The sequence below is a fragment of the Arvicola amphibius genome, chromosome 2, assembly GCF_903992535.2.
Source record: "Arvicola amphibius chromosome 2, mArvAmp1.2, whole genome shotgun sequence".
Classification (NCBI taxonomy): Eukaryota; Metazoa; Chordata; class Mammalia; order Rodentia; family Cricetidae; genus Arvicola; species Arvicola amphibius.
Window position 1 is genome coordinate 129,418,485 of NC_052048.2, and position 26,212 is coordinate 129,444,696.

A 26,212-nucleotide genomic window follows, 5' to 3' on the forward strand; every position below is an offset into this window, starting at 1 on the left:
CCACATCCATAGGCAGCAGGAAGAGAGAAGCACTGGACCTGTACTGGCCTTTCAAAAACCTTAAAGCCCATCTCCAGTGACACACATCCTCCAAGACCACATGTCCTAATCCTTTTTAAAACAGTTCCACTCCCTGGTGACCAAACATTCAAATCTATGAGCCTATGGGGGCCGTTCTCATCCAAACCACCAAAGGTTAGAACTTTGTCCTGAATTATTATCAAGGTCATGTCCCTGGTTGCCATTCACCTCCTCTTGGACTGACTGGACTGGGTGTGGATGTGCAAATAAGGCGGTACCCTTCCACGAAACTGCTTCTTGCCCTCCTGTTTGAACATATCTTCAGATCTGCTCTCCTTCCTCTTCCTAGGCTCCTTCCTTCTGCTGAACACCTCTGCAGACTCCAAGCACACCATTCTGAGCCCCTGGATGAGGAGCAGCAGCGAGCACTGCACGCTGGCTGTCTCAGTACACAGACATCTCCAACCCTCTGGGAGATACGTTGCCCAGCTACTGCCGCACAATGAAGCTGGAAGAGAGATTCTCCTGGTGCCTACTCCAGGGAAGCATGGGTAAGTCTTTCCCAAGGTTCCAATTGATTTTTTGAGAAGGTTATTTGGCTTTGGAATGCACATTTGCAGACTCTAACATCTACTTAAAACTCACAATTGTCCTTTAATGGGTAGGTCTGGATTGAACCATTACTGCTAATATCCCCCAGGTGGTGCCTCGGGCCTTGATCTGTGGGTTCCCCAGACTGCCCTGGCTAGTGGTCCTTCCAAAGGCCAGAGGACCAGCTGTCAGACTGGGCACTTAATGTGTGAAAGTTAAAGATATTCATGTCCTGAGGTCCAGATGGAGCCAAGGAGCATACAGCTAAAGAGAATGTTAAACAGCTGCCATGAAACCAATTTCGTATGCCAGAAAAATGGGTTTTTATCAGCAGAACGTGAGCAAGGGAGGGAAAATGACAAAATAGTGTAGCCACCCAAGCAGATCCTGTGAGATTATGCAGCCTGAAAATAGGATTAGCCAAGGACACACCCTAGTGTTAACCCATTAGAGATTAGAAGAGAGCTTTGTTCTAGAACCTTCCAGATGTGGCCTACCTTGAAGTCACCCAAGGCCGACAACACAGAAGGTTGCTAAACTTCCTGGAAGTGTGACTTGCTCGCTCAGTGATCCATCGTGCCTGTACAAGGAATGACATGGGATAGCAACTTGAACCAAGCTGTCTGTCTTTGCATCTCCATTCCTTTGATAATTTTATAAATAGCATGTCAAGGTCTCAGAGTGATCGTGACATGTTTGATGACTTTCCAATGAGCAAGGGTGATGATCCTTCTTTTTAATGATAATAGTTTTTAAAAATACTGATTTAATAACTATGCAGGGATTTGGTTTCCTCCCAAGAAAACCTCTTTTGAGGAGAGTCTCTCTTGACAAATACCTGTCATCCATCCCCTGACCTTGCGGTGTGCAGAGGTGGAATCTTGACTACTGCTTTCCCAATTGGGCTACAAGATTTCCTCGGGGCTTTCTGTGACGGCTCTTCTTCATCCCATCCTAAAGATCTGTCTGTATTCAGTTGTATATAGAAGAACTCCATACCACAGCAACCCTGACAGGAATGAAATTTTTTATTATTTTATTTGTAGTCCTGAGTTTTATTTGTTCTTTCTCTGGACATGACAAGAATGTTGCAGACTTGAACTCACAGGAACAGTGGTCCCCAGCACAAGATCATACCAGTTAAAATTCCAGCATGCGTAGGAGATGGACCCTGAGCCCTGAGCCCTGACCCCTGACCCCTGACCCCTCTGTGAGGAGTTATTGGCAGCTGATGATTATTAGGGGAAGAATTCACTTTCCACTGGGGGTATGGCTGCTGGTGGGTTCCCCATATTGCAGTGGATGGCCCCACGCATATATACAAATAGGCAGTACCAACTGGACTAGACTCACTGGAGAAAGAGGAGGGGTGCTGGGGTAGGGGTCTATGAGGACTTGGATAGAATGTCTGGAAAGGATATATGTTCATGACACATAGTATTCATTGAGGAATGACATCCAGTACCAGTAAGGATATTAACTCCATAGTGAGATTCACATCTGTCCTTTTGGTCTGAAATGCCTCTTTGGGTCTCTTGCTTTACACTGATCGCTAAACATCAGGGGTGTCAGGTGCATGAGCTGCCTGTTGTTTTAGACAAGCACTTCTCAGGAACTAGAATTTTCTTATGGCCTGATGTTCTTTTCCAATGGAAAGCCCAAAGGATAGGGCTTCCCATCCATTGGTAGGCAGGGCCAGTAGTAGCCTCAGAACAAGCCTGCTTCGTGGGTAGATTATTTTGGCTTACCATTTCCAGCCTTCCCTCATCAGGCAGCCTGGTAGAGACTAGAGAGTGCTGCTTGGAGCTGCTGAGCCTTCAAGCGGTGAATCCCTAGGGTTCTGTGGACTGAGGCAGAGAATCACTGATGTCTGGGTGGCTGGAGTTAGAGATCACCCTGAGAAACAAGCCCACAATACCAATGAGTATGAGGAGATGTTAACACCTCCCATGTGGCCATGCCATAATCCTTGTGGCTTAGAGTCAGGAAGGCAATGCGCCTCACTGATGACTACCCCCAAAAAAATCTTTGCTTCAGCCTCCTTCTGTGCTTGCCGCAGCCATGTGAATCTCCATTTAACAGCTAGAAGCATGTATCTGTATCTAAGCATGTGTCTGTATGTGTAGATATGCAGATACATACATAGAAGAAATAGAAAGTGGCAATATCTGAACTGGATACCACACCCACCCCTTGTTTGTGTTCTTTCTAGTAAAACTGAAATGAGAAAGAGAAATGAGGGAGCAGAACCTTTCAAAGCACATGTGTTTTTAAGCCTCTGGCTTAGTGCTTCTCAACCTTGCTAATGCTATAACCCTTTTATACATTTCCTCATATTGTGGTGACACCAACCATAAAGTTATTCCACTGCTACTTTATAACCATAATTTTGCTACTGCTATGAATCATGATGTAAATATCTGATGTGCAGGATATTTGATGTCACGACTCACAGGTTGAGAATCACTGTTCCTCAAGACAAACAAACCTGGAGTCATGTGATGCTAGTACCTTCAGGGGCATCCTTCCCCTCACAGCTGATGAGAGCAAGGAAACCACCACCCCACTGTGTACACAGGCCATGAACTTACTTAAGGCTGCCATAGCCACCAAGTGCAAGATCCACTTCACTTCCAATGTCCTGTCTTCCTGATCCCCAGAGGGACTGAGCTACCTCTGCAGGGTGTGAACTGAGACAGGAGAGGAAACTAAGGATTATGCTGAGACAGATCTGGTGATGTGGACACTCTATAGAGACTTTGTCTCTGTCCTAGGCTCAAGAGTCTTAGGTAGAGGAATGTCCTCCCCACCCTTGGCAGAGCCATTGTGCGCTTCTGTGATGTACAGGAACAATTCCAACTTTAAATTAAAGATGCCTTGGGCCAACTTCTTGCTTCCAACTCGATCAATATGATGAGAGTTGAGAGCATGAGGTGTCAGCACAAGGGACAATCAATAGCCCATTCTACTGCATCGAGGAGTTCTGTTCTCCTGGACATCTTGGCAACTTGGCAAACACAAGGCCATTGTCCAGCAAATCAGAGAGCTCTTGGTATTTGTTAGTTAGATCAAGGTCTCTCAGCTTCATATTACTGACATTCGGGGCAGAAGGATTCTTTTTGTTAGGTGGAGCTGTCCTCTGCATTTTCTATCTGGCCTCTACTAAACTAGGTGTTGACCTGTGTTTCTGTCCTGCCTGTTCTGGCAGCCATTGAGTCCCAAAGAAACACACAGAGGTCTATATTAATAATAAACTGGTTGGCCTATTTGCTCAGCCTTCTTATTAACTCCTACATTAACCCATAATTGTTGCCTGTGTTAGCCACATGGCTTGGTACATTTTATCAGTAAGACATTCTCATCTTGTTTCCTCTATGTCTGGATTACCACTGCAGACTGACCTTTCCTTTTCCCAGAATTCTCCTCTTTTCCTTGTCCTGCGTCTACTTCCTGCCTGGTGGCCCTGCCTATACTTTCTGCCTGGCTACTGGCCAATCAGTGTTTTATTAAAGCAATAAAACTGATAAATCTTTACAGGGTACAAGATCATTGTCCCACAGCAACTAGGTGATATTAAGACATTAGCAGCCCCTCACCAATATGCCAATCCAAAACATTCCCAGATATTTTTCTAAGTGTTTTCTCTAAGCAAGAACCAGTCAGTTTTATGAATCACTGTATAGCTGGGAGAATTGAGATTGGCCTCATTCAAACTTTTCAATTTATAGATGTAGTTACTAAGGCCAGGAAAGGGGAAACTTGCTTCCTGCCACATCACAAGATTTATTTTGTCAAGTTGAGTGTCTGCAATCCTGCACGTATGACAGTGTGTCAGTCACTGTGGTTGATCATGGCTTGCAATGACATAGAAAGCCTAGTTTGTACCCTTGAGTAGTAACACAGCTATGGCTAAAATTTAATACTTCCCAGATATACTGGCCAGTCACTGCTGTGTCCCTTACCTGTGTTTTCTTGCTTAGTACTAATAAAAACACAATGAAATACATTATCGCTCTCATATCCCATATTGCAGATGAAGATATCCAGCGAAGCCAATTAACCTGTCTGAAGTCAAAGGCTGGGCAGTTTGGAGGTGTTCTGAACCCACTCAGCAGCCAAACTTGTGTGCATTTTCATCCATTGCTCTAAGAGCTCAATCAGGTCACAGTAGTTCAGCAGGAAAATCTCAGTTCAGGAGCTGTGTTGAATGAGAAGTCCCCACCAGACCCTGAGTTCTGCTTCCACGGTGGCAGCTCAGGGAACAGTAGCCTGCCTAGAAGCCCTTAGAGGCAGAGGAAGGGCAGCTGGGGCCTCACAGCGACGGCTCACTTCCTAGTCACCTGCACAGTAGAGTGTGTTAGGGCGTGAGCAGCAGAGTCTGCCAAGATTGCCTGGCTTTAGAAGGGGTCTCCCGGGCGACAGAGAGATGTAGGCCCAGTCTGCTCACCACCCAGCCAGAATAACTACAAAAGCGAGGAATCAGAGAACCAGGGCTGTCCAAACAGCTCCAGGTCTGGCTGGCTACCAATATACAGAGTGCATCAAAGCTAGAAATGAGTGATCAGCAAGTCCATGTGAACTGAATAAACATGATAAGACCTAGTTAATGTGGTGAGTTGTGAGCCGACATGAGGCAAACAGCTCACATTATGCCCAATTGTAGGAGATGCTTAATAATGCTAGATCCTTCTCCACACAAGCAGTCATTTTCCAACAGTGGAAGGAGGGCCCTGCCTGTAAGATGTGCCAAAGATGACAGAGCCGAAGAACACATGGCCTTGACTTTCAAGGACCATCCAGCCCATTAATAAGAACAAGTCAAATCATAACAGTTATGTTGTGGAGACAGGAAGAAGTTTAGCCAGATTCTGCCTCTGCACAGTGAGCTGCCCGCTGTACCATGCTGCCCTAGTGATGTGTTTTAACAGGATCAATCCTGCAGCACTTGGCTGTGCATAGCTAGTGCCCTCCTGGGTTCTGGAACATAGGCTTAAGGGCTTGTGGTGTTTGAGGCTGTAGGAGAGAATTTCCTGGGCTCTTTCCCAGGCATCCATCTCAAGTCTCCCTGCCTCTCTAAGCACATAGATTTCTCCTGCAGCCATGACTATCCGGGGATTTTATTATGTGTGACCAGAACTCCACAGTGTGTGAAGGGAACAATTGGTCCCCAAGGGCATAAGAGTTGCCAATTGCTTGAATTGCTAATACTTGAAAGACTTACATCCAAAGGGTGTGTTGATAGTGAGGTCTGAGCCCAGCAAAGCTGTTAGGAACATGTCAGTGCCAACATGCCTATTGCAGAAGGTGGGAGGACACTGAGATGCTCCTCTCTGTAAACCCTCACCTTTCTAGAGACATCAGCCCTAGTCCCAGATGGGACTGAAGCCCAGAGCCCCCATCAGTTTCTGTGTAGGGGAGTTGAAGTCTAGTAGCATGGTGCAATATCAGAGGTCAAACTGCACACTTAGGGCAGAGTCAGGACTCACCATGCATGTCTCAAATAGCTCTCCCATGCCCTTTCCCATCATCCTCCTGTCTGAATAGCTGTGATAGGAAATGCCCAAATCCATTTCCCTCAAATGAAAATCTGCAGAGACCTGCTCAAGTGTATGTCCAGGCTGGGCATACATTTGCACTTTGACATAGGCAAATCGCTTCTGACCCACAATCCCAGTTTCAAAGAGTATTCACGATACTGCCAGGGAGATGGGCCAGAGTAGTGTGACCCAAAGAGATTGGCATTGGAGGCACGGTCTTGGTCCTGATCCTTTCTGGGGTTTTCGATGTGAATAACCACAGCTCTTCCATCTTGGGTGTCTCACCTCCTCTAGAGGACATCACGGGGATACTCAGCTACCAGGCAACATCCATTCTATACCATTGACCCCCTTTCTGCAGATGCTGCCCAGCTCTGGGTCCACAGTTCTCGCCACCTCTCTGCCATTGATCCGTCCTAGTGACTGTCTTCCTACCTTTCTATAGGGACCCTCCCTCCCCCACTCACAGAACCTTGGCTTTTATCAGAAGTTGATAGGACAGGATGGTCTCACAGGACTAAGTGAGGGATGATGGTCCCAGGGAAGCACTAGAGTGGAAAAATGCCACAGGGCTTTTGCTTCCGAAAGGAATTGATTGCTTTTGCAGCGTTGTGCTGGGTCTGACTTTGGCTTCCCAGGGCACTGTGGCAGGCCTGGCCATGGTAGAGAAATCAGAGCCTGTAGCAGTCAGCATCCTGCCAGCGTTCTCCTCAAATCCTGCCTGCATGATAAATGGGATCAGGAATAATAAAAAAAGGTGATCATTTATTGAAATTGATGCCCTGGAGTGGCAGTGTCACAATGATTTAATTTGAGGCCCAGATTTTTCTTACTTTCAAAGTCATTCACAGTGTCAGCTTCCCTCTCTTTCCCCTTGGTCTGAATAACACACTAATAAATATACAATAAGGGCTTTAATGTCTGGGTGATTTACACTAAAAAGGGAGCACCATTCAAAGGCTTTAAAGATAATTTTTAAAAGTCTCAAAACTCACACTCTGGTTCATCAGCGGCATATTTCCTGGATGTTTTAGCCTAGAAACAATCATGACATCTGAGTTCTCTGAGCGAAGGTGGTTATGGGACACAGAACCAAAGGGTTCTTGTGGCTTGCTGTCCACCCCCAACAGAGAGCTTGGGGAAACCTGAGTTCCTTAATAAGATGACAATAATGACCCTACCTCGTGGCTCATTGTAAAGCTCAAACTAGACAAGGTGTAGGAACTACATTAAACTGTTCTCCCACCTCCTCTAAGTGGTTTAGGGTGGTTACTCCTCTAGGTCACCATAGTTATGGGACATAAGCACAATCAGAGCCAAAATAGGAATTCATTTTCCTTAGTGTGACTAACTGGGCTCTTCATGCTGGAGTCCAGCTCACTGTGCCTGGATTGACCATATTTCTCCCAATTTTGGGTAACAATATTGAGGCAACTTTTAAAATGTTGAACTTCTCTTTAAAAACTGGTCTACCCTCCAACACGGTAGATCTGAAAATCTGATGGCAGAGATCAGAGCCACGCCTTTTCCAAACCTCATAGAACATAACTGAGTCCTATCCTCAACCATTCATATGATTATATTCACTTTCGAGGGGGGGGCATGAACATGTGGAATTTTAGAAAACTCACTGGGGACTCCACTGCACATCAAAAATCATAGCTGTCATCCTGGCTTAACTGCTTGTTCACATAAGCTGGTAGCTTTCCATAACCACTTGACTAAGCATTAAGGAGAAAAGAAACAGATGGGAAATGAGTGAGGGACTGATGTAAGGTGGGTAGTCCTTGCTCTTCCACCCAAAGGAAGACCCTCGAAAGATGACACTCTCCAACTGTAGCCCAAGCTAGACCATGCGGTCCTCAAGCTGGGACAGCAGGAATGTACTTGAGTTGTGTATGTGACTTATGTTTACTGGTAGCTATTCACAAATACTTCCAAAGGCTTCTCAAGGACACTAAGAAACTGGGAATACAGTGGAGATCAGAGAGTCTGGAGCTGTTGGAGTCAGAGACCATCTCTTCTCCACCCATGTCTTTGTCCAGCCATCTACTTAGTCATCATGATGAATGCATCTCTACTGAATATCTATAAATCTATTATCTGAGCATATGTGTGTATTATACCATATACCCATATTATACCATATACCCATCTGATGCTTTTCTGTTGGCTTAGTGTCTGCACATGAATCTACTGATATTCCAGTTATCATCTGCCACCCCACAACTCCTCAGTCAGCACCCAGGTGGCCACTCAGGCCTCAGCCTGGCCAGGTGTTGGTCCTGCAGCCCCGCCTCCGCTGTGGCCACCACACATAGATTTAAATTAAGTCTCTATCAGTCTATTTATCAATAAGACTCTGAAGTCAAAGGCTGGGATGAAAACCTGCTAGCTAAGGGAGGCTGAGTAGCAACTAGCTGACCTTGCTTTTGGCCAAAGACACCACAAGAGACACATCTCTTCCCTCATTGCAGAAACCAGAGGAAGCTCAAATTCTAGTCCATGCCTTTCTTTCTTATTCAACTTCTTTATCCAAACTGCTGACTTCTCTATGGTCAACACTGGGAGGCTAGTCCCTGGCTCCGTCCCCTTGATTCAAGGTGTAACTTTATTGGGCAGCATGGGAGTTTCAGAGTGTAATCAAAATATCCCATAATATCCATCTATATGCTTATCCATCCATGCATCCTTTTCATACATCAGAATTTCATGTGTTGACTCTCAGCCGGACCCCGGAAACACAGCCCCCTATTTTCTTCTTTGGAGGCAGCTACTCACCAGTTAATAGCGCTGGTGAGAATCGCCTGTACTGTGCCTATTTAGCTTACCAGGTCTGTCAGCATCCACTCGCCCATTTCATCTTCTCTTGAATCTTTGTCATGCACATATTCTCATTTTATCGATGAGTAAGCTGAACTCAGAGAACTCCGTGATCCGTCTGTAGTCACAGACAGCACCAGGGAACACAGTTTGCTGGGTTCATTTCCTTTTGTCTTGTCATCTCCCCAGAGGACCTTGCAGTTCCGTCCTGGCCTCATGCCTAGCCCTGAGGAAAGGGAGAACTGTTCTCATCCATTAGCAAAATTCTCTTCTCTCAGAAACTCATCTAATGCTGAGCCTCAGCCATGAGCGTGGAAACCTTGGCTTGTCTGTCTTTTACTGCTCAAGGCATTTGGCCGAGTGTGTAGCGCATAGTAGCCATTCGGACTCGTGTATAGCACATAGTAGGCATTCGGACTCATGTATAGCACATAGTAGGCATTCGGACTCATGTATAGCACATAGTAGGCATTCGGACTTATGTATAGCACATAGTAGGCATTCGGACTAATGTGTAGCACACAGTAGGCATTCCATGATAGCTGAGTAGATCGATTTAAACATAGCTCCACAAGGCATCACTTTTCAAATCTGTACTCTGGATCTCAAGTTAATGTGGAGGCTCAGCCGGAGATGGCGGAAGAAGAGTGTTCAGTCAACGGGAAGATGGAAATTCCTGTTTCCCCGCCCCTCTGCCTCCACCTTAGGATAGATATGTATTCCTCACCAGACTCAGGAAGCAGCTGTCAGGGTGCACCTCAACTGTGAAGGTTGCCACTAAGTACAAAGGACAATTCCTTTCCTGGCAGGTAGGACTTTTACTCACGATTGCTTTCATTGACAGGCGTCAAAAAAATAATATAATAAATGAAAAGACCATCAGCTTCTGCCAGCTTTGACCTTCGTGGTTTGACAGCTGGAGGCTTGTAGTGGGGGCCTTTTGAGCTAGCTGCTCTTGTCTTCCTACTCTGCCCTGGATATTTGATGGATTGAACCCCAGAAGGATGAGAGAATCGTGAATACCTGTAACCCTTGGCCTGTCAGAATGGCATCTTGGCAAATCCCATAATGATAAATAGACGTTGTATACAAAGAGAAGCCAAAATGGATTGAAAGAATCACATTTCACCTCAGAAGTGTTTACTGCAGCTCACCAGGTCCCGGCAGGGACAGAGATATTAGAATAAATAGAGGAATTTAAGTGATAGCCCATTGGGGACAAAAAAAATTCTCTCGTTCATTCATCTTCTCTGACAACAATGGTTTATGATTTTCCTCAGCCCCTAGCATCACTGGGACACTGGTGGCTCTTGCAGTTCTTAGGAGTTGGACAGTGGCAGATACCTCAATTCTGTGTGGAGATGATTACAATGATTGCTTCACATAGATCCTGGAGGAGTTCTGGAAGTCACTAGGCAACGTAGCCCAAAGAGCTGTCTCTAAAGGAGAAGGGGGCTGGCCAGATGTCAAAGAGATGAAGGTATCTAGCACAGAGTACAGCTGTGCAAGAGGCCGGGCCCCCTGGGGAAGTCGGTGATGAGCTGGGATTATGACATCCTCCTACCTAGTCCCTGCTCAGTCTCTTGGAGTTCTTATTCTGTCATGGGCTTGTGTGATAACATAGTCATTAGCTGCCCACAAAGGCTACGTCAAGACGCAAAGTCTATTCTCTGGACCCACATCACCCAGCCTGTGCTTGGAGCAAACGGCCTGGGACAGAAGCCGAGAGGACCACCCTTGGTGCTGTCCTCACCACCTCTCTGCTGCTGTCGCCTTTTCCTGTGAGTACTCCAGGATGCACAGATGCAAGAATGTTTCACCATAATGCAGACAGATCTCATGGTAGACGCCGCTCTCTTTGTTGAGGTTGGCTCAGATTCCAGACTTTTTTTTTTGTTTCGTTTTTTTAATATGGTTTTTTTTTATATTTAAAAATTTCCATCTCCTCCCCTCCTCCTCCCCCTTCCCTCCACCCATACCCCCCTCCCTGCCTTTCCAGGCCAAGGAGCCATCGGGGTTCCCTACTCTATGTTAAGACCAAGGTCCTCCCAACTCCCCCCAGGTCCAGGAAAGTGATCAACCAAGCTGAGAAGGCTCCCACAGAGCCCGTCCATGCAGAAGAAGCAAAGCCCAGTGCCATTTGTCCTTCCCTTCCCCTTTTATCAGGAATAGGGAAAGTGAATTATTTTTTGTAGCTTGAAGACCCTCTACCCCATCTCACCAGAGAATCTTATTCATCTTTCAATGCTTAGTGAAATATCTTCTCGCTGAAAAGGCCTTGTAGTGTCCCCCAAATGGCACTGATTAATAGTCATACCATGCAGCCTTGGGATCCTCACATCTAGTTACTGACCTGACCTCAATATGATAACCTGTTGGCATCTAAACTTTTTTTACATATAGAGGATCTGGCAAGGGCAAAGTTACCGACTGGAGGGAGCCAAGACCTGTAGCTGAGGGGACAGCCCTCTTCGATCCTGCTTTCTCCTTAGTTTGCATACAGAAAACCAGTGAGAAGGTGAAGGTACTGGAACTTTCTAACCCTAACTCATTGTCCATTCTCCAGCATCAGACCCTACACCAGCATCACCCAGCAGGTATGCATAACCCTATCTGTCTCCTCCGCCCAACACTGGCCAATAACTAACAATAAGCCATTATCAATCAATTATTTATTGTTAAGAAATCCCAGCTGCATCTTACCTATGGCATACATGCAATCCTTCCTTCCTCTTGAAAACAAAGGGCTAAAGTCAAGAGAGTTGTCTCACAAAAGAGACTGATTTTGGAGAGCCAGCAGATAGAGGAACACAAACTGACAGGCATGATCCCTACTGCATGGTCCATCTAAGGAACCAGGTCCCTGCTCTCTCGCCTCCTGAAGGTCCCACTGGGGTAGTTCCCCTCGCTGTTCAGATGCCAAATCTGCCTGTGGTGAAGATACAGGCTGGGATGGCAGATTTTTTTGATCTGAGACAAACTGTCTAGACACCTGGAAGTGATGGTTCCAGGGTTAAAACCAAAGCTCTGTAGCCCACATGGTAGCCCGGCTGGGCCTACCATTCATTCCTAGCCTCAAAGCAAATCTCTTTGTTTCTTACTGCCTGGCCTGCTCCTGGGCGCTCCTCTTCCCTTTCTGTTTTGTTTATAGCACTGTGCATACACGCCTCACTAAACTCTGGGCTTTGCCAGAAATGCGCTCTCTTATGGTTCAGAGCCTTAGTTAAAAGCTGTAGCCACCGTGGGATTTCAAATTTAAAAGGCTTCACGAAGTCTGCAAACAGATTTGGTGCAGTGTTTACTCCTGAGAGAATTTTACATCCCTAAGCTCGGTGAATGAGCATCCCTACAGCTTTCAAATTATGGATCGTCTCCGTTTGTCAGTGGGTAAGGCTTGTTTTTTTGTTGTTGGTGGTTGGTTGGTTGGTAAGAGAGAGGAAGGCACTTAGGGAAGGTCACAGCTTCCTGAGATTAGGTTGGGGTCCAGGCATGAGAGTCACTACTGTCCCCCGCCCCCCCCCCCAGAGTTAGGATCTGTCAAAGAACTGGTTCTTCCTGCCCCACAGTTCAGATGCCTAGAGCATAATAGGCCTAGGGAAAGTGGAAATGCATTCTTCCCACCCCTCTCCCCACCCCATCCCACATTTGTGTGTGCAAGTAGGTATATATGTGTGCATGCATCTGGAGGCCAGAAGTCAACTCAAATATTTCTCTTCAGGAACTATACACCTTGACTTTTGTTGTTGTCGTTGATGATGATGATAATGATGTTGTTGTTTTTAAAATAGCATCTTCTCACGTTATGGCATATAGCCTACCCATTGGGCCAGGCTTGCCAGTCAATGAACCCTAGGAATCAGACTGTCTCTACTTCCACTGTGCTGGGATGGCAGGCACAGACTCCCATGCCCCGTTATTTGCATGAGCACTGGGGAATCCAAATCAGATCCTCATGCTTCTGGGATAAATTCTTTGCCTAAAAGATACCCAAGGAAGAAGCCACAGCAGCCCGAATTCTCTCCTGCTGTTAATTCTAAAGAACAATCAATAATTGAAGTCCCCAGAGACCCTTCCCGCAGGAAGTTTCCAAACAGACCAGGTGGAGAAGGTGGTAGCAGAGCAGGGGCCTGTTGCAGCCTGTTCACCTGTGCCCAACCACTCAGAGAACGCCTGCCCACCACAGAATCATATCTGAACTTCCCTTCAGCACAGCTCCCAAAGCCTTGGTCTGGCTTCCCAACTCCCCAGCCTCGCTCAGCCTGTTTCTCTGGACTCTGTTCATTCAGCTCAAACCATTCTATGTTGTCCTCATAAAGCAAAAGCTTCAGCCCTCCTTGATGGTCCAGAGCAATCCTGCTAAGAAGACAGTTCAGCCCCTCTCCCACAAAGCCCCTCTAGAGACCTCAGACCCATGCTTGCGGAGTTGATTTTATTTTCTTTTTTTTTTTTTTTTTTTTTTTTTTTTTGGTTTTTCGAGACAGGGTTTCTCTGCAGCTTTAGAGCCTGTCCTGGAGCTAGCTCTTGTAGACCAGGCTGGTCTCGAACTCACAGAGATCCGCCTGCCTCTGCCTCCCGGGTGCTGGGATTAAAGGCGTGCGCCACCGCTGCCCGGCGATTTTATTTTCTTTTATGGGAACGTTTCCCGGCTACTCCACATCTCTATTAGAGTTCTCACAGTGCTGGGCCATGTTTATTGTTATCAATTAGGCTCCTTCAGAAGAGGGTGGTCGTTAGTTCTCTCTATACCTCTAGCGTACTGCTCAGCACAGTGTGTGTTCAAAAAGTGCTTATTAAATCAACAAATTCCTAAGTTAATTGGACCAGAAACTCTTGGAGAATAGAAACATGGTTTTAAGGAAACTAAAATGTACCAAAATCCCATCTCTTCTCAGAAACAAGATACTGTAGTCACCATCATGGATACAGTGACTGCCCTCAGGCATTACCTTTGCCCCTAGCCCTGGCCCTCCCACACTGGTCAGCCAATGCTGGCCTGTGTGAGCTGTGGAAATGGGTCCTTAACATCCCTAGGATGTACTCTGATAGCCTATGCTGTGCTGGCTTCCACCTTCCCTTTCTCTGGGTTATTTCCTGTATATTTCTGACTCTCCCATTCGAGACATATACTTGGTATTTTCCTTCCCCCTCCCTCACCCTGTTTCCCATTCCTGACTTGACTAGTCTTTATACAACCACTTAACCACACCAACTCCTGTTGAGTGTTTTATTTTTTTTTCAGACAAGCTAAACTGAATTCCAATTACCTTCGCTCCAACTGTTCCTTAAATATTCCCTTCATTATTTTGCTTTTCTCTCCCAGGACTAAAATTCCTCCCTGTCTGCATGAAATTGCAATCAGCATTCTATTAAATGTTTACCTACATACCTCACAGTGGGTCCCCTGTATTGAACTGACTTACTCACCTCCCCCGGGGACTCTCTTATCTCCCTCATCATCCTCTTCAGAGACTTGGATTATTTCCATGTCAAAAAGAAAGAAAGAGAAGAAAAGAAAAAAATCCTTACTTCTCTGTCATCTTCCTTGTTCCACTGTCTTTCACCTTGTCCGGTTTAAGGATGCTCTCTGGGGGTTTGGACAGCTTACAGCAACAAGTGCAACTATCTACAGCACATGAGGCAGGAAACTCAGTGATTGGCAAAGCCAGAGTTCGGATGGAAAGAAAGCCCCTGTACTGCATATCCACGACCCCTGGTTCCCAGTCCTGTGGTGGCTTCTCCAATCTCGCAATCCCTTGTGACTCGATCTGAGCTCATGGCACAGTAGAACTTGTGAAGTCGTTCATTTGAGGCATCTTGAGGCATGAAGGAAAGGAATTGAATTCCCCCTCTTTCCACAACCCCACGTCTGTGGTAGAGCCTTCTCCGGAACTCAGCTCTGACTTGCCTGGCTTCAGCCAGTAGTGTGCTCGTCAAAGATCAGCTTTACCTTGCCCTAGTCAGTAGGCTGCCAGTCGTGTTACAAAACAGATTGCTCCTCTGCAGATCAGCTGTGGCTCCTCGGAGGAGCTCGATAGTGGTCCCTTGGCTATGATACTTTAGAAAGTCATTCAAGACCCCTAAAGCTTTCAGCCTCCAGTGTTTCTCCATAAAGCAGGGGTAATACCTTGCAAGATCACCATGAACAATGACAGCCAGCACATACTAGCCATTTACCATATTCACAGTACTAAGGCGTATGGTTGCATTTAATAGTTCAATTTTTTCTATAAATGAGTACTCTAACCATGTATATACAGCTCCCAGGATAATGTCAGTATCTAATTCATTCCCTCTGTTCTTCTACTATTTTATTAATCTTTTGTTTGCTCCACTGAGGTCGCATAGAGCAAGCCCACTTCTACTAAGATACTTCCTTTTCTCTTTGAGGATTGCTTCCATATCTTTCCCCTCCTACCCCCCGCAAAGATCTGAGTTTTTCTATAGCTCATTTTCCCGAACTCTGTTCTTCATTCAGAGGGCATCTTAGCCATGAACCTCATCCAACTGAGGTAGTCTAAGCTCAGCACACTGTGCTATTAGCTGCACCTTGGCCCCAGAGCTATAGCCAACACTACAGTTGACACCATGAGGAGCCATAGAAGCTGCTAAGCATCTCTCAAGGACCATTTCTTAGACAACTGGCATCTTTTCTTCCCAAGGGAGAATCCTCAAGTTTCTCTCTTGGGGTAAGACAAACTTTCTTGTTTGCCATCACCATCCCTCAGACACAACTGATTCAAAGAGAAATTTAATTCCACCCCCAATGTCCAAGTCATCTCGCTTCCTTTGTCATCCCTGTAGTCTGCCAGCTTTGCCCCTTTGTTCCCCTAATTGCCAAAGACATTTTTATACTGAGTCAATTGCATCAGGCTCAATGCAAAATGAATCAATTTGAGAGGAATATAAGCTGCACTCTTGTCTCAAGTGTGTGTTAACATTCAGATGAGCTATTTAAAATGGGTCCAGGTTAGTGCCAGAGAGACAACCTCATCATTATTCTGACTCATTCTTTGCTGCTGGACCCCAGGGAAGGGAGATGGGGAACTCTCTCTTAGTCTCCAGCTCTCTGGGGAGGAATTAAACTAGGTGATATCTTTGAAGAGCCCAGATTTAAGGGTTTGATGGACAAAACTGGATTTGACTTTGAAAGCTCACGGTGAAAGAAAGGTGGATAGAAGAGACAAAAGTGAGAAGAGATCCTACACCCCCTTCACTTGCTCACTCATCATGCCTCACTCACACACACACACACACACACACACACACACACACACACACACACACGAAAACCCAGGTTTAAGTACAGATCTCACAGCCAGACATCTTTGGATGCAAAACAAAGCAAACACAAGAAGTAAAACAGCTCCGGTCAACACTCTGATTGCAAAATTAAACTATGTTCTAGAACTGGTGAGACACCAAAGCTACACTGAGGTGATTCGATGAGCTAATTCTTCTATCAACAGGAGAGTCCGATAATATCTCCATTAGCAGCAAGAGGTTTAAAGATAGGAGCGAGGGGCAGCACCAGAACAATTGCCTGATTTATGCTTTTTCAATCACCTGGGCTCATGGCCTAAACTGGTAATGGACTCTATCCATCAAAAAATTATTCTATCTGGCATGCGGGCTCCTGAAGAAATCTGGATGTCCTCACCGAGAATTGGTTAAATGATTTAATGTATGTGAAAGCTCTTAGCCACAGTGCCTCAGTAAAAGGTGGAGGAATCTATCTGGTCTGCTTTAATTATGTGCTCCAGATATCATGATGCATGATACACACACAAGAGGAATAAAAGAACAGTTGTACAATGGAGATCCCACAACCCTGAAATGTACGGCCCTCCGCAGGGTAAAAATAGCAGTGGCGCCTCTTCAGGAAGATGTCCCAGTCTCTTCTTTCTGACCTCTGAATCACCTGTATAAACTCACCAGTTATGCATATTTCTGTTTTTCCTACTGGTAATTTAGCTTCACCAAGACATATATACCTTATGTTTTCATTTCAGCATCTCCAAGTCCAAAACAGTATCTACAACAGACAGCTATTCAAGAAATGTTGCAAAGTTAAAATGTCACATGGAGTCATGCTTCAGGCTGGAGAAATGGCTCAGTTGGTAAAGCACCTGATAGGCAAGCATGAGGGCCTGAGTTCGAACCCGGACATACATAAAGACCCAGGTGTGAAGAGAGATGTTTGTAATCCCAGTGCTGGAGAGGAAGAGATGGGAAGATCTGTGTAGATTTCTGGCCAGGGCATTCTGCAGTCCTAATGACAGATCCTGTATCAAAATAAGATAGATAGATGATAGATAGATAAATAGATAGATAGATTCATAGATGATAGAGAGATGATAGATAGATAGATAGATAGATAGATAGATTCATAGATGATAGATAGATAGATAGATAGATGATAGATAGATAGATAGATAGATAGATTGATAGATAGATGATTGATAGATGATATATAGATAGATGATAGATAGATAGATGATAGATAGATAGATAGATAGATCGTAGTAGATAGAGATAAGATTGATTGATAGATTGCTGCAGCTCGATGTCGCTCGCTTCGACTGCTGCTCGCTGCTCGCTAGCTCGCTCAGATCGACTGCTAGCTCGCTCGATCGCTCGCTAGCTCGCTCGCTCGCTCGCTCGCTCGCTACTCGCTAGCTCGCTCGCTCGCTCGCTCGCTCGCTCGCTTCGCTCGCTCGCTCGCTCGCTCGATAGCTACGATCGCTCGCTCGCTCGCTAGTGAAGCGAGAGCAGAGAGAGAGTCATTGTTTGCGAGCTGATACTGCTGAAGAGAATGACGTTTTACTTCCTTTTTCCAGGCAAGCCTAAAGCAGCGAGGTCCCTGACCAGCAGCAGGAAACTAGGTTGATTCCCTCTGTATGATGCTTACTCTTCAGCAGGCATAGATTTCAGCCCCTTTACCTGTGTTCGTCCATTTCATCTTCATAATAGTCCTGTGATGTCATACCATGTTAGTCCCACTTAATAGATGATGAATTGAACTTCCTTGGTCACACAGTGATAAATGATCAAAGGTACAATTTGAGCCCATATGGGTCTCACTCCAGAGTTAGGGGTTCGTGCATTTTGTGTGACCTCCCCAGAAAAGAAACCATAGTCTGGGCATGTAGCTCTATTAGTAGAGGGCTTGTCTAGTCTAACAAAAACTCTCGGTTCTGTCCCCAGGGAAAGTGTTCCCTGGCTCCAAGAAAATGATTTACATTGACCTAATCGGAATCAGGTGATATGTCTAGTGGCAGAGACACATTCCACTGAGAAGATCTCTATGTCCCACATCAAATGCCATCTCTGCTCCCTAGCCAGTGGGCCTCCTTCATTTAGCCACCATTAGACTCAGGCGAGACAGTGACACATTATCCATCTGGGGAAAAAAAAGAGCAGAGCTATGGGAGGCTTTCAGTGTGGTCAGGAGAGGTGCATTCTTGCCTGGCCCTACAGCCCCAGGTCATGGATGGACGAAGATCAGGAGTCAGAATCTGGTCTACTCACCAACCATCCCCAGCTGAGCACTTAGTAAAGAGCTTGCTTTATTTTATTCATAGGCAAAATTGAATAACAAGCCACTAAGAGGGGAGCGGCATACATAATGTATTATCAGATAAACCAAGACGAGGCAGAAATGACCAAGTCCGTATGCATCCCTCTGCGGCCTAGCACCAGACCCCAGCGCTCTTTCTGTTTGAGCCCTCACTAAAATCCCTCCAATCTGAGGACAACTGGTCTCTTCCCTCCCCAGTAAACCAAGCCAGAGGTAGCCTTCCACAGCTGCATGCTGGGGGCTTTCCAAGCCCTCCGGAGCAAAAGCAAAAAACAGCTCTTTTCCAATTGGCTCACAAAAATGTTTCCCTCTGATCGAACTTTCTCCACTTGCCTGTGCCTTTTGATGCCTGGACTTAATTGCTTTTAAACAGGGAGCAGCTACGGTCAGAGAATTCAGAGTTACATCTGCATCCTCTGGGCTAAAACTGTTTTACCACGTGCTACTGAAGCTGCTTACAAGCAGGTTGGTTTTGACGAGACTAATGCAAGTCCCACCAGGCTCGCTATAATTAATAGTCTGCTTACATGATGGGAGGGAGAGAAAATTGTGTATTGATTCTCAATTCAGAAAGAAAATCAGCAATTGTTTCCCACAACCCCATGATTTCATTTTGACTCCCCTCTCTTCGCAGATCTTACCCTAAGGTCCGCCTCCACCTCTTTCCCAGGGATGTTCCTCTTTGTCTTTATCCGTTCCTTCGCGTATGGATATACTTTTTCAATAAATTCAATGCCTGTTCCAATAAATATTCCTCCATATATGTAGGGAAATGTGCCAGACGGTGAAGCAGAGGCAGTCCTCAAGAAGCCTGCCTGTGGAGAGGGAAATGAACATTACAGTGTAATTCTATGTCCCGTCCTGTAGCTACTGTATGCATGACACAGGCCAGAGGATCATGGTAGCCTTCCCCCAGGAGGTGACGTGTGAACTGGAGGCCAGTTGGAGGCATAAGTATAAGACTCTTCTGAGGGGAGAGAGGGAACACATGAAGTCACAGAAAGAAAAGGTGTGGGGACATCTTCAAGAAAATCAAGGGAAGCCGACATCTGGGCTCAGATGAACAGAGTACTGTTTGGAAGGGAGCCTGGGGACAAAGAGGACAGGTCACAACTATGTAAGGCCACAGTCACAGCCAGAGTCATGGTCTTTAGAGTCAAGCAAAGCCAATGTAGTTTGGGGTAAGATTGTGAGTTGAATGTAGGACAGCAGTGGGGTGTGAGAACCTCAGATCTTTGAAGAACCTAAGGAGAACGGGGGTTGATTCTGAGTAGAGAGTGGGCGAGAGAAGTAACTACAATGACCAGGGTTGTGGAGGAGGCTTTTCTCATTTTCTCAGCTTGGTAAATGGAGCCATTCACTAAAGCAAGTCAGATAAAGGAGACTCGGGTATGGAATGAAAGTTCAAAGTCTACTTTGGAGAGGCTAAGGTTTCTCAAAATTAGGAGCATCCAAGCAGACGTGAATTTGGACTTCAGAGGCAAGATCTGGATTGGAAGAAGACACTTAAGAGTTGTTGGTGTATGGTCTGGCTTTGAAGTCATGGATGCCTGTGAAGCAAGCTGATGGTGTCAGATCTGAGCATAAACTCCAAAGCTCGAAATTCCAAGAATTTCTTTAGTTTTGAACATTATCTATCTATCTATCTATCTATCTATCTATCTATCTATCTATCTATCCATTTATCCATCCATCCATCCATCCATCCATCCACCCACCCACCCATCTTCCTGTGTGTTTTTCTATTTCTGTCTCTTTCTGTCTCTTTCTGTCTCTGTCTCTCTCTGTGTGTATGTGTAGGTGTGTGTGTGTGTGTGTGTGTGTGTGTGTGTGTGTGTGTAAAGGCTAGAAGAGGATACTAAATACCCTGGAGTTGGGGTAACTACTGGCTATGAGGCACCTGATGTGGGTGCTGGGACCTGACCTGCTGTCTTCTGCAAGAGCAGTAAGCTCCCTTAACCATTGTGCTATATCTTCAACCCTGAAAATTTCTAAAATAAAATCCTTGAAAATTTGTGCAGGCAAAAGTTCCTTGGTGCTATAAAGATATGAACAATAATGCAAATTATTATAGAGCAGCAAGCATTCATCAAAACTTTAAAAATTTATTTCCCACAGCATTCCATTTAAAAATAACAGCATCAGCTGGAGATAAAGCTCAGTTTGTGGAAAGTTTGTCAAGCCCCAACTAAGCTCTGGGTTCAGTCCCAAGTTATGCATCAGACTGAGTGAGCACTCAGGAGGTGAAGATAAGAGGCTCAGAAGTTCAAGGTCATCCTTGGCTAGACAGTGAATTTGGAATAGCCTGGGCTACAACAGTCCTTGTCGCAAACAAACAAACAAACAAATAATAAAATAAAATAAAGTTAAAAATTTTAAAGCATGGAAAACCAAACCTCAAGAGGGAAGAAAGCATTTGCTACAGATGACAGTTTTCTTGTCCCCACTGAATTAAAAAATAGAAAGAAATTTCTTATAGATTCCGTATAAAAGAAGATATTCAGGTGGCCATAATACCCAAAAAGATGCTCAAGACATCACTTAAATTAAGAAGATGGACCATACTGGAGACTGTACCCTGTGCTGGCATGGATATGAAGAGCTGAATCTCTCATTACCACCCTAAGATGGGGTCACCATTTTGGGAAAACCCTTCACATGTTTCTTTTAAAACTACCACTGGGACCAGGAAGCTGACCCACTGCTATGTGTTTCTGTAAGAAAATAAAAATGATTGCCCACACAAACTTGTACCTTAAAATGTAGATCAGCTTTACTCCCAAGAATGAGGAACTGGAAACAGCCCAGTTGCCCCTCTGTAGGCAGGTGGATAAAGGAACTATAGTTTGTCTGATTGCAGAGCACTGTCCAATAATAAAAAGGCCTGGTTTAATGAGCATCCCTCCAAGGCTGATAACCTGAGTTTCATCCTTGGGAGTCATGTGGTGAAGAGAACCATTTACCCTAAGTCTTACGACGTTCACACACAGGCTGTAGCATGCATGTCCCCCCCGCCACACATACCTGAACACATGCACATAAAAGAAATAAAAATACACTGTTTGCTTAAATACACAACATGGATGAATCCCCAGGTCATTAAGGCAAGAGAAAGAAGTCAGAGACAGTGTGCTTCCATTTGTAGAGAATCCAAGAAAATGCAGACGGGTCTACTGAACTGGTAGAAAGCCGGGCAGTGGTTGTCCAGGAAGTAGGGAAGGAAAGTTGACTGATAGCAAAGAGACAATGGAGCTTTTGTATGACATAGCAGGAGGCTGAAGACAATGGAAGCAGTGTATATTTCGGATGCATTTTGTTGTTTCCTACTGTAAAAGACTGCTATAAATCATCAAATTATGCACTTTTTCTTTAAACAAAAAATTATTAGCATGTATTAATTGTACAAAATAATTGGGTTTGTTCTGATATTCTAATATGTGCGTATAATGAGCTTTGATTATAATTATCCTTGCATGGCCTTGTCTTATGCCCTCTCCTGTCTCCTGCTGGCCCTCTTCTTCCCATCAAATTCTGCACTTTAAATGGATGGCACTAGTTGCAGATAAATTATGCACTTTATTAAGGCAATTTAGAAAGTACCCAAAATGCAGCGGGAAGACCTAAGAGGCAAGAGCGAAATCAGAAGATGATAAGGAAGTAGAATATACATGCCCAGACACGGGTGTTTTAAGAGTTTGAGTATGAAGGTCAAGCACAGAATAAGGTGATACTGGAGTAGAAGAACTCAGAGCCCACCCGTCTTTCGGTCTGACTTGTATCAGTCAGGTACAGCTAAACATGATGGAGCCATTTTAGGTCCCTGCTTCACGAGTAACTTCCCTCAGGAAGATTTCCCGGAACATGTCCACTTCCTCTTTAGAACTAAAGGGGCTGGATGGATGGCCGTATTAAGAGTTCCTTCTGTGCTTCCAGAGGACACGAGTTCGGGTCCCAGGACCCAGTCTTAGGTGCTTCACAACTGACTAACTCCAGCTCCGGGATATTGCACACTCATCTATGTCCATAGCGAGATCCCATCCCAAACAAACAAACAAAACAACAAAACAAAACTGCCTCGACGACAAAATAACCCTTCAGTGCCTGGAAGGTGCAAGCCTAGACTCTCGGTTTCTTTGTCAACTTCCAGGAATATCTTTGTTTACAAATTGAGTAAGGAATTCTGGTTTCCCTAGCGCATGTGTTCTTTGCCGCTAACTATCAAGTTTTTACCATGAGTTAAACATGTTACAAACACTGTGCATATTGAAAACCCCACAAAATATTATTAGCTTTTACTTCCAGGGAATGAAACTAAGTCTTGGGGAAATAAAAAATTCTCCAGAGTAGCAGAGTAGGGATTTGAACTTAGATCCTTTGATCCTTAAAGCCTGTCCATGAGTATTACAGAAACGGCCTCTTCCTGGCTGCAGCCCATGTGTTATAATGACTGTGCACTGTTGCAAACTGTTTTAGAGTGAAGTGCATCGCAGATGCTAAACAAATATTGATTCGCTCATTGATTGATTCCCTTAACTAAAATTTTATGCTTTAAAATAGCAACTACCTGCCACCAGGGACTCTTAAGCGGCTTTAAAAATATCAGTTACTTAGGACATTTCATCCTTGCCAGATCAGAAGGAATTAGCAGGAGCCTTAAGCTTTTGCCAGTGCCTATATGGGAAAAGAAAGAGGTCTTGGCTTCTTAGTTTCTTACTCTCCACTCGCCTACCTGCCCTTCCTTATCTTCTGGGACCACGTCCCTGCTCCTGTAGGAGGAGCCATGAGAATGTTGGGACATTGGTCACCTTGCTCCAGACTCAGTATGTGACCTTCCATTCAGTCATGACCCAAGAGGGACCCTTGGGGTGGGGAATAGAGCCTGCAACCGCTGTTTGGTCTTTCTTCTCATTGTGACATAGCAGGTTTCAAACCTGGCCCATACATTGATGGCAATTGCTACCCAGAAATACCACCACCACGCCACCATCTTGCTAGTAAGGCTCCCTGTCTAATGCTGTCTCTAAAATATGTCTGCGTGACTCAACCTTTGTTCTACTGGCTCTTTGAGGTCTCGAAGTCTCAGTTCTAAGTGTTTGCCGAAAAGCCTTTTTGAGTTGTTATAAAATAACATTCTGCCAGGCATAAATGGGAACAAAAGAAGAGAAACATGCACTAAGAAATCTAACTTCCAGTTTACATGTTCTTGGTCTTTTTTTTTTTAATTTGGGATGAATCACTGCCTTGCAACAAACAGGAGGAGAGAGAAATTAGGATTCATTCATGAATCAAGGCCTTCAAGGGTTTCCAAGAAACCGAGACTGAAATACTTATGTGGAGGGGAGAAAAGCTCCTTCCTCCCAGATTTTAGACTTATTCATTGAAAAGCACAGGAGAAGGAGAGGCGGAACGCAATTGTACCAGTGAGTAAAAGAGCTTTGACGGATCTAATTTAGTCTTAAAACAGCCTCTTCCATGCTTGAGGGAACCTTGTTCTCCTTAAGCCTTTCTACCTTTACTGGATTAGTTTTTTTTTTCTTTCAAATAAGCTGCTTTTAATGTAAAAAAGAAAAAGCAGGACTGTGTTAGACATGCTCCCAGGAGAGATGGAGTCAATGATGCTCAAAGGTCAAAGCTAAACTCAAATACTGAGTATGCCCACAATCTACTACAACTTACCTGTAAACATTCAAAACAATCAGTGCTCTTCATGTCCAGTAGTTTCCATTCTAGGGAGGTCTTTCATATGTGACCATGGGCACTGTGGTCATGCTTGTGTGTGTGTGCATGAGTGTGTGTTTGTGTGCGCCCAAGTGCCCTCATGTGTGCACACATATACGTGCATGCATGCATGCATGTGTGCATTTGTGTATGTGCATGCATGTGTATGTGCATACATGTGTGTGTATCCGTGTATCTTAGAAACTTGAGTCTCTCTCTTCCCTGCCTGTCCACAGGTGGGGTGGTGTCTATGCATGACTCCTGTCTCATTTCTGATTGTTTCTCCTTTCACTGTTATCGAAAGGGTTCTCTCAAATCAGACTCACACAGGAAGCAGCTGGACCATTGGCTCTGACAATGCACTGCACATGATGCCCAGGAACAGGTATGCTCAGGTAGTGCTGAGCAGAGTTGCTCCATGTCTGCTGTATTTATGAATCACAGGGGAAGTCAGTCAGAATGCAGATTCTGACTGAGGAGGTCAGGGATGTGGCTGGCAATTTAGATTTCTTTCTTTTTATTGTTTGTTTTTTGTTTTGAGCTCTCCCATAACTCCCATGCTACTAATTTACTCAGGAGATCTTGTCTTTTTCTCCTTCCTATGCATATCCATGTATGTCTCTCTTAGGGTTCTCTTTGTTGTCTAGGTTCTCTGGGATTATAGGTTGTAGGCTGGTTTTTCTTTGCTTTATTTCTAGAAGCCCCAATCATACCACAAGGGCATGTGCTCAACTATGTTCGTAGCAGTTTAGATTTCTAACCAGTTCCTAGTTCAAGCTGATGCTGTTCTGGCCAGGCCATCTTGGAGGAAGTGGTAGTATACAGTAAAATTCTATCTCAGTGCTCACACATAGCTGTTAGCTGAGGCTAGACACCAGAACAACTAAACAGTTGAGTGTGATTTCCTAAACTCTTGCCATTGATGATGGTAAGAAATTCTCTCAAAAAAAATGCAGAAAGAACCAGCAACAGTGGTCATTTCTCAGAGGGCTCACTTCGCCGATTGCTAGCTCAGACTTCGTTTCTGCCGGCCCAGGCATGCTCAGGACCCATGCTAAGCACACTCACAAAAGACAGAGAAGCTTTTGAATGTCATTTTCAAATGTCCAGTAGAACACAAACAATCGTTGGAAATTCTCTCCATGGTTGCATAGCAGAGCCACGGGGCAGCCAAAATGGGTCACAATCAGCAGTAGCCAGCAGGGTCCCAGAAGCCTGGCCAGAGTGGCCTTTGGTGAAGTGAGGACTTGTAAGGTAGGTCATTCCTGCTGTAATCCTAAGAGGTTTTGCTTTTCTAGATGTTTGGGGTCAAGTCATTACCAGATCTTTTAAACCTTGAACCCTCTAATGTCCTGGCTCCTCTTCACAAAAAGGACCGTAAAAGCCTGGCCTGCTCCCCAGTGGGTGTGGAAAGTGTTCTTTCTCCACCTCTTTTTATTATCTTTGGTGTGTTTTCATCTTTTGTTGTTGCTCTGAGATTCAAAGCTCACCATGAAGCTGATCCCGATCCCCCGGCCTCTCTTTCCTGAGTGTTGAAATTATAGCCATGCGCCGCCATGCCCAGTTTACACAGTGCTGGGGATTGAACCTAGGGCTTGTGCAAGCAAGGCCACCATCAGTCTACCAACTCAGGCACCTCTCTAGCTTATTAAATGACACAATATACCTAATAGAGTTACTACCAACCGTTTTTAAATATACAGTTCAGGGGTTTTGAGGACATCCAGGTTGCTATGTAACCATCAGCACTAGATCCAGAACTTTTCCAACATCCCAAACTGAAACTACCATACCTATTGCACAGTAGTTCCCACGCCCCCTTCCCCTAGCCCTTGGCAGCCACTCTCCTTTCTGTCCATACCAATGAGACTAGTCTAGGTCCTTCACATCAGTGGGATCATGTGCCCTTCGTGTTGTAGCATAAACCCTTATGTTCAATAATGTT

The 26,212-nt window shown here is 45.0% G+C and overlaps 1 protein-coding gene across 1 annotated transcript in view; it reads left to right on the forward strand.

Annotated features, from left to right (window-relative positions):
• Positions 1-26,212, forward strand: part of Alk (ALK receptor tyrosine kinase) — a 733,404-nt gene that overhangs the window by 388,884 nt on the left and 318,308 nt on the right. Inside the window, exon 4 of the mRNA XM_038319976.1 lies at positions 371-572. Coding sequence (XP_038175904.1) covers positions 371-572 — 202 coding nt within the window. The remainder of the gene's footprint in view (positions 1-370; positions 573-26,212) is intronic.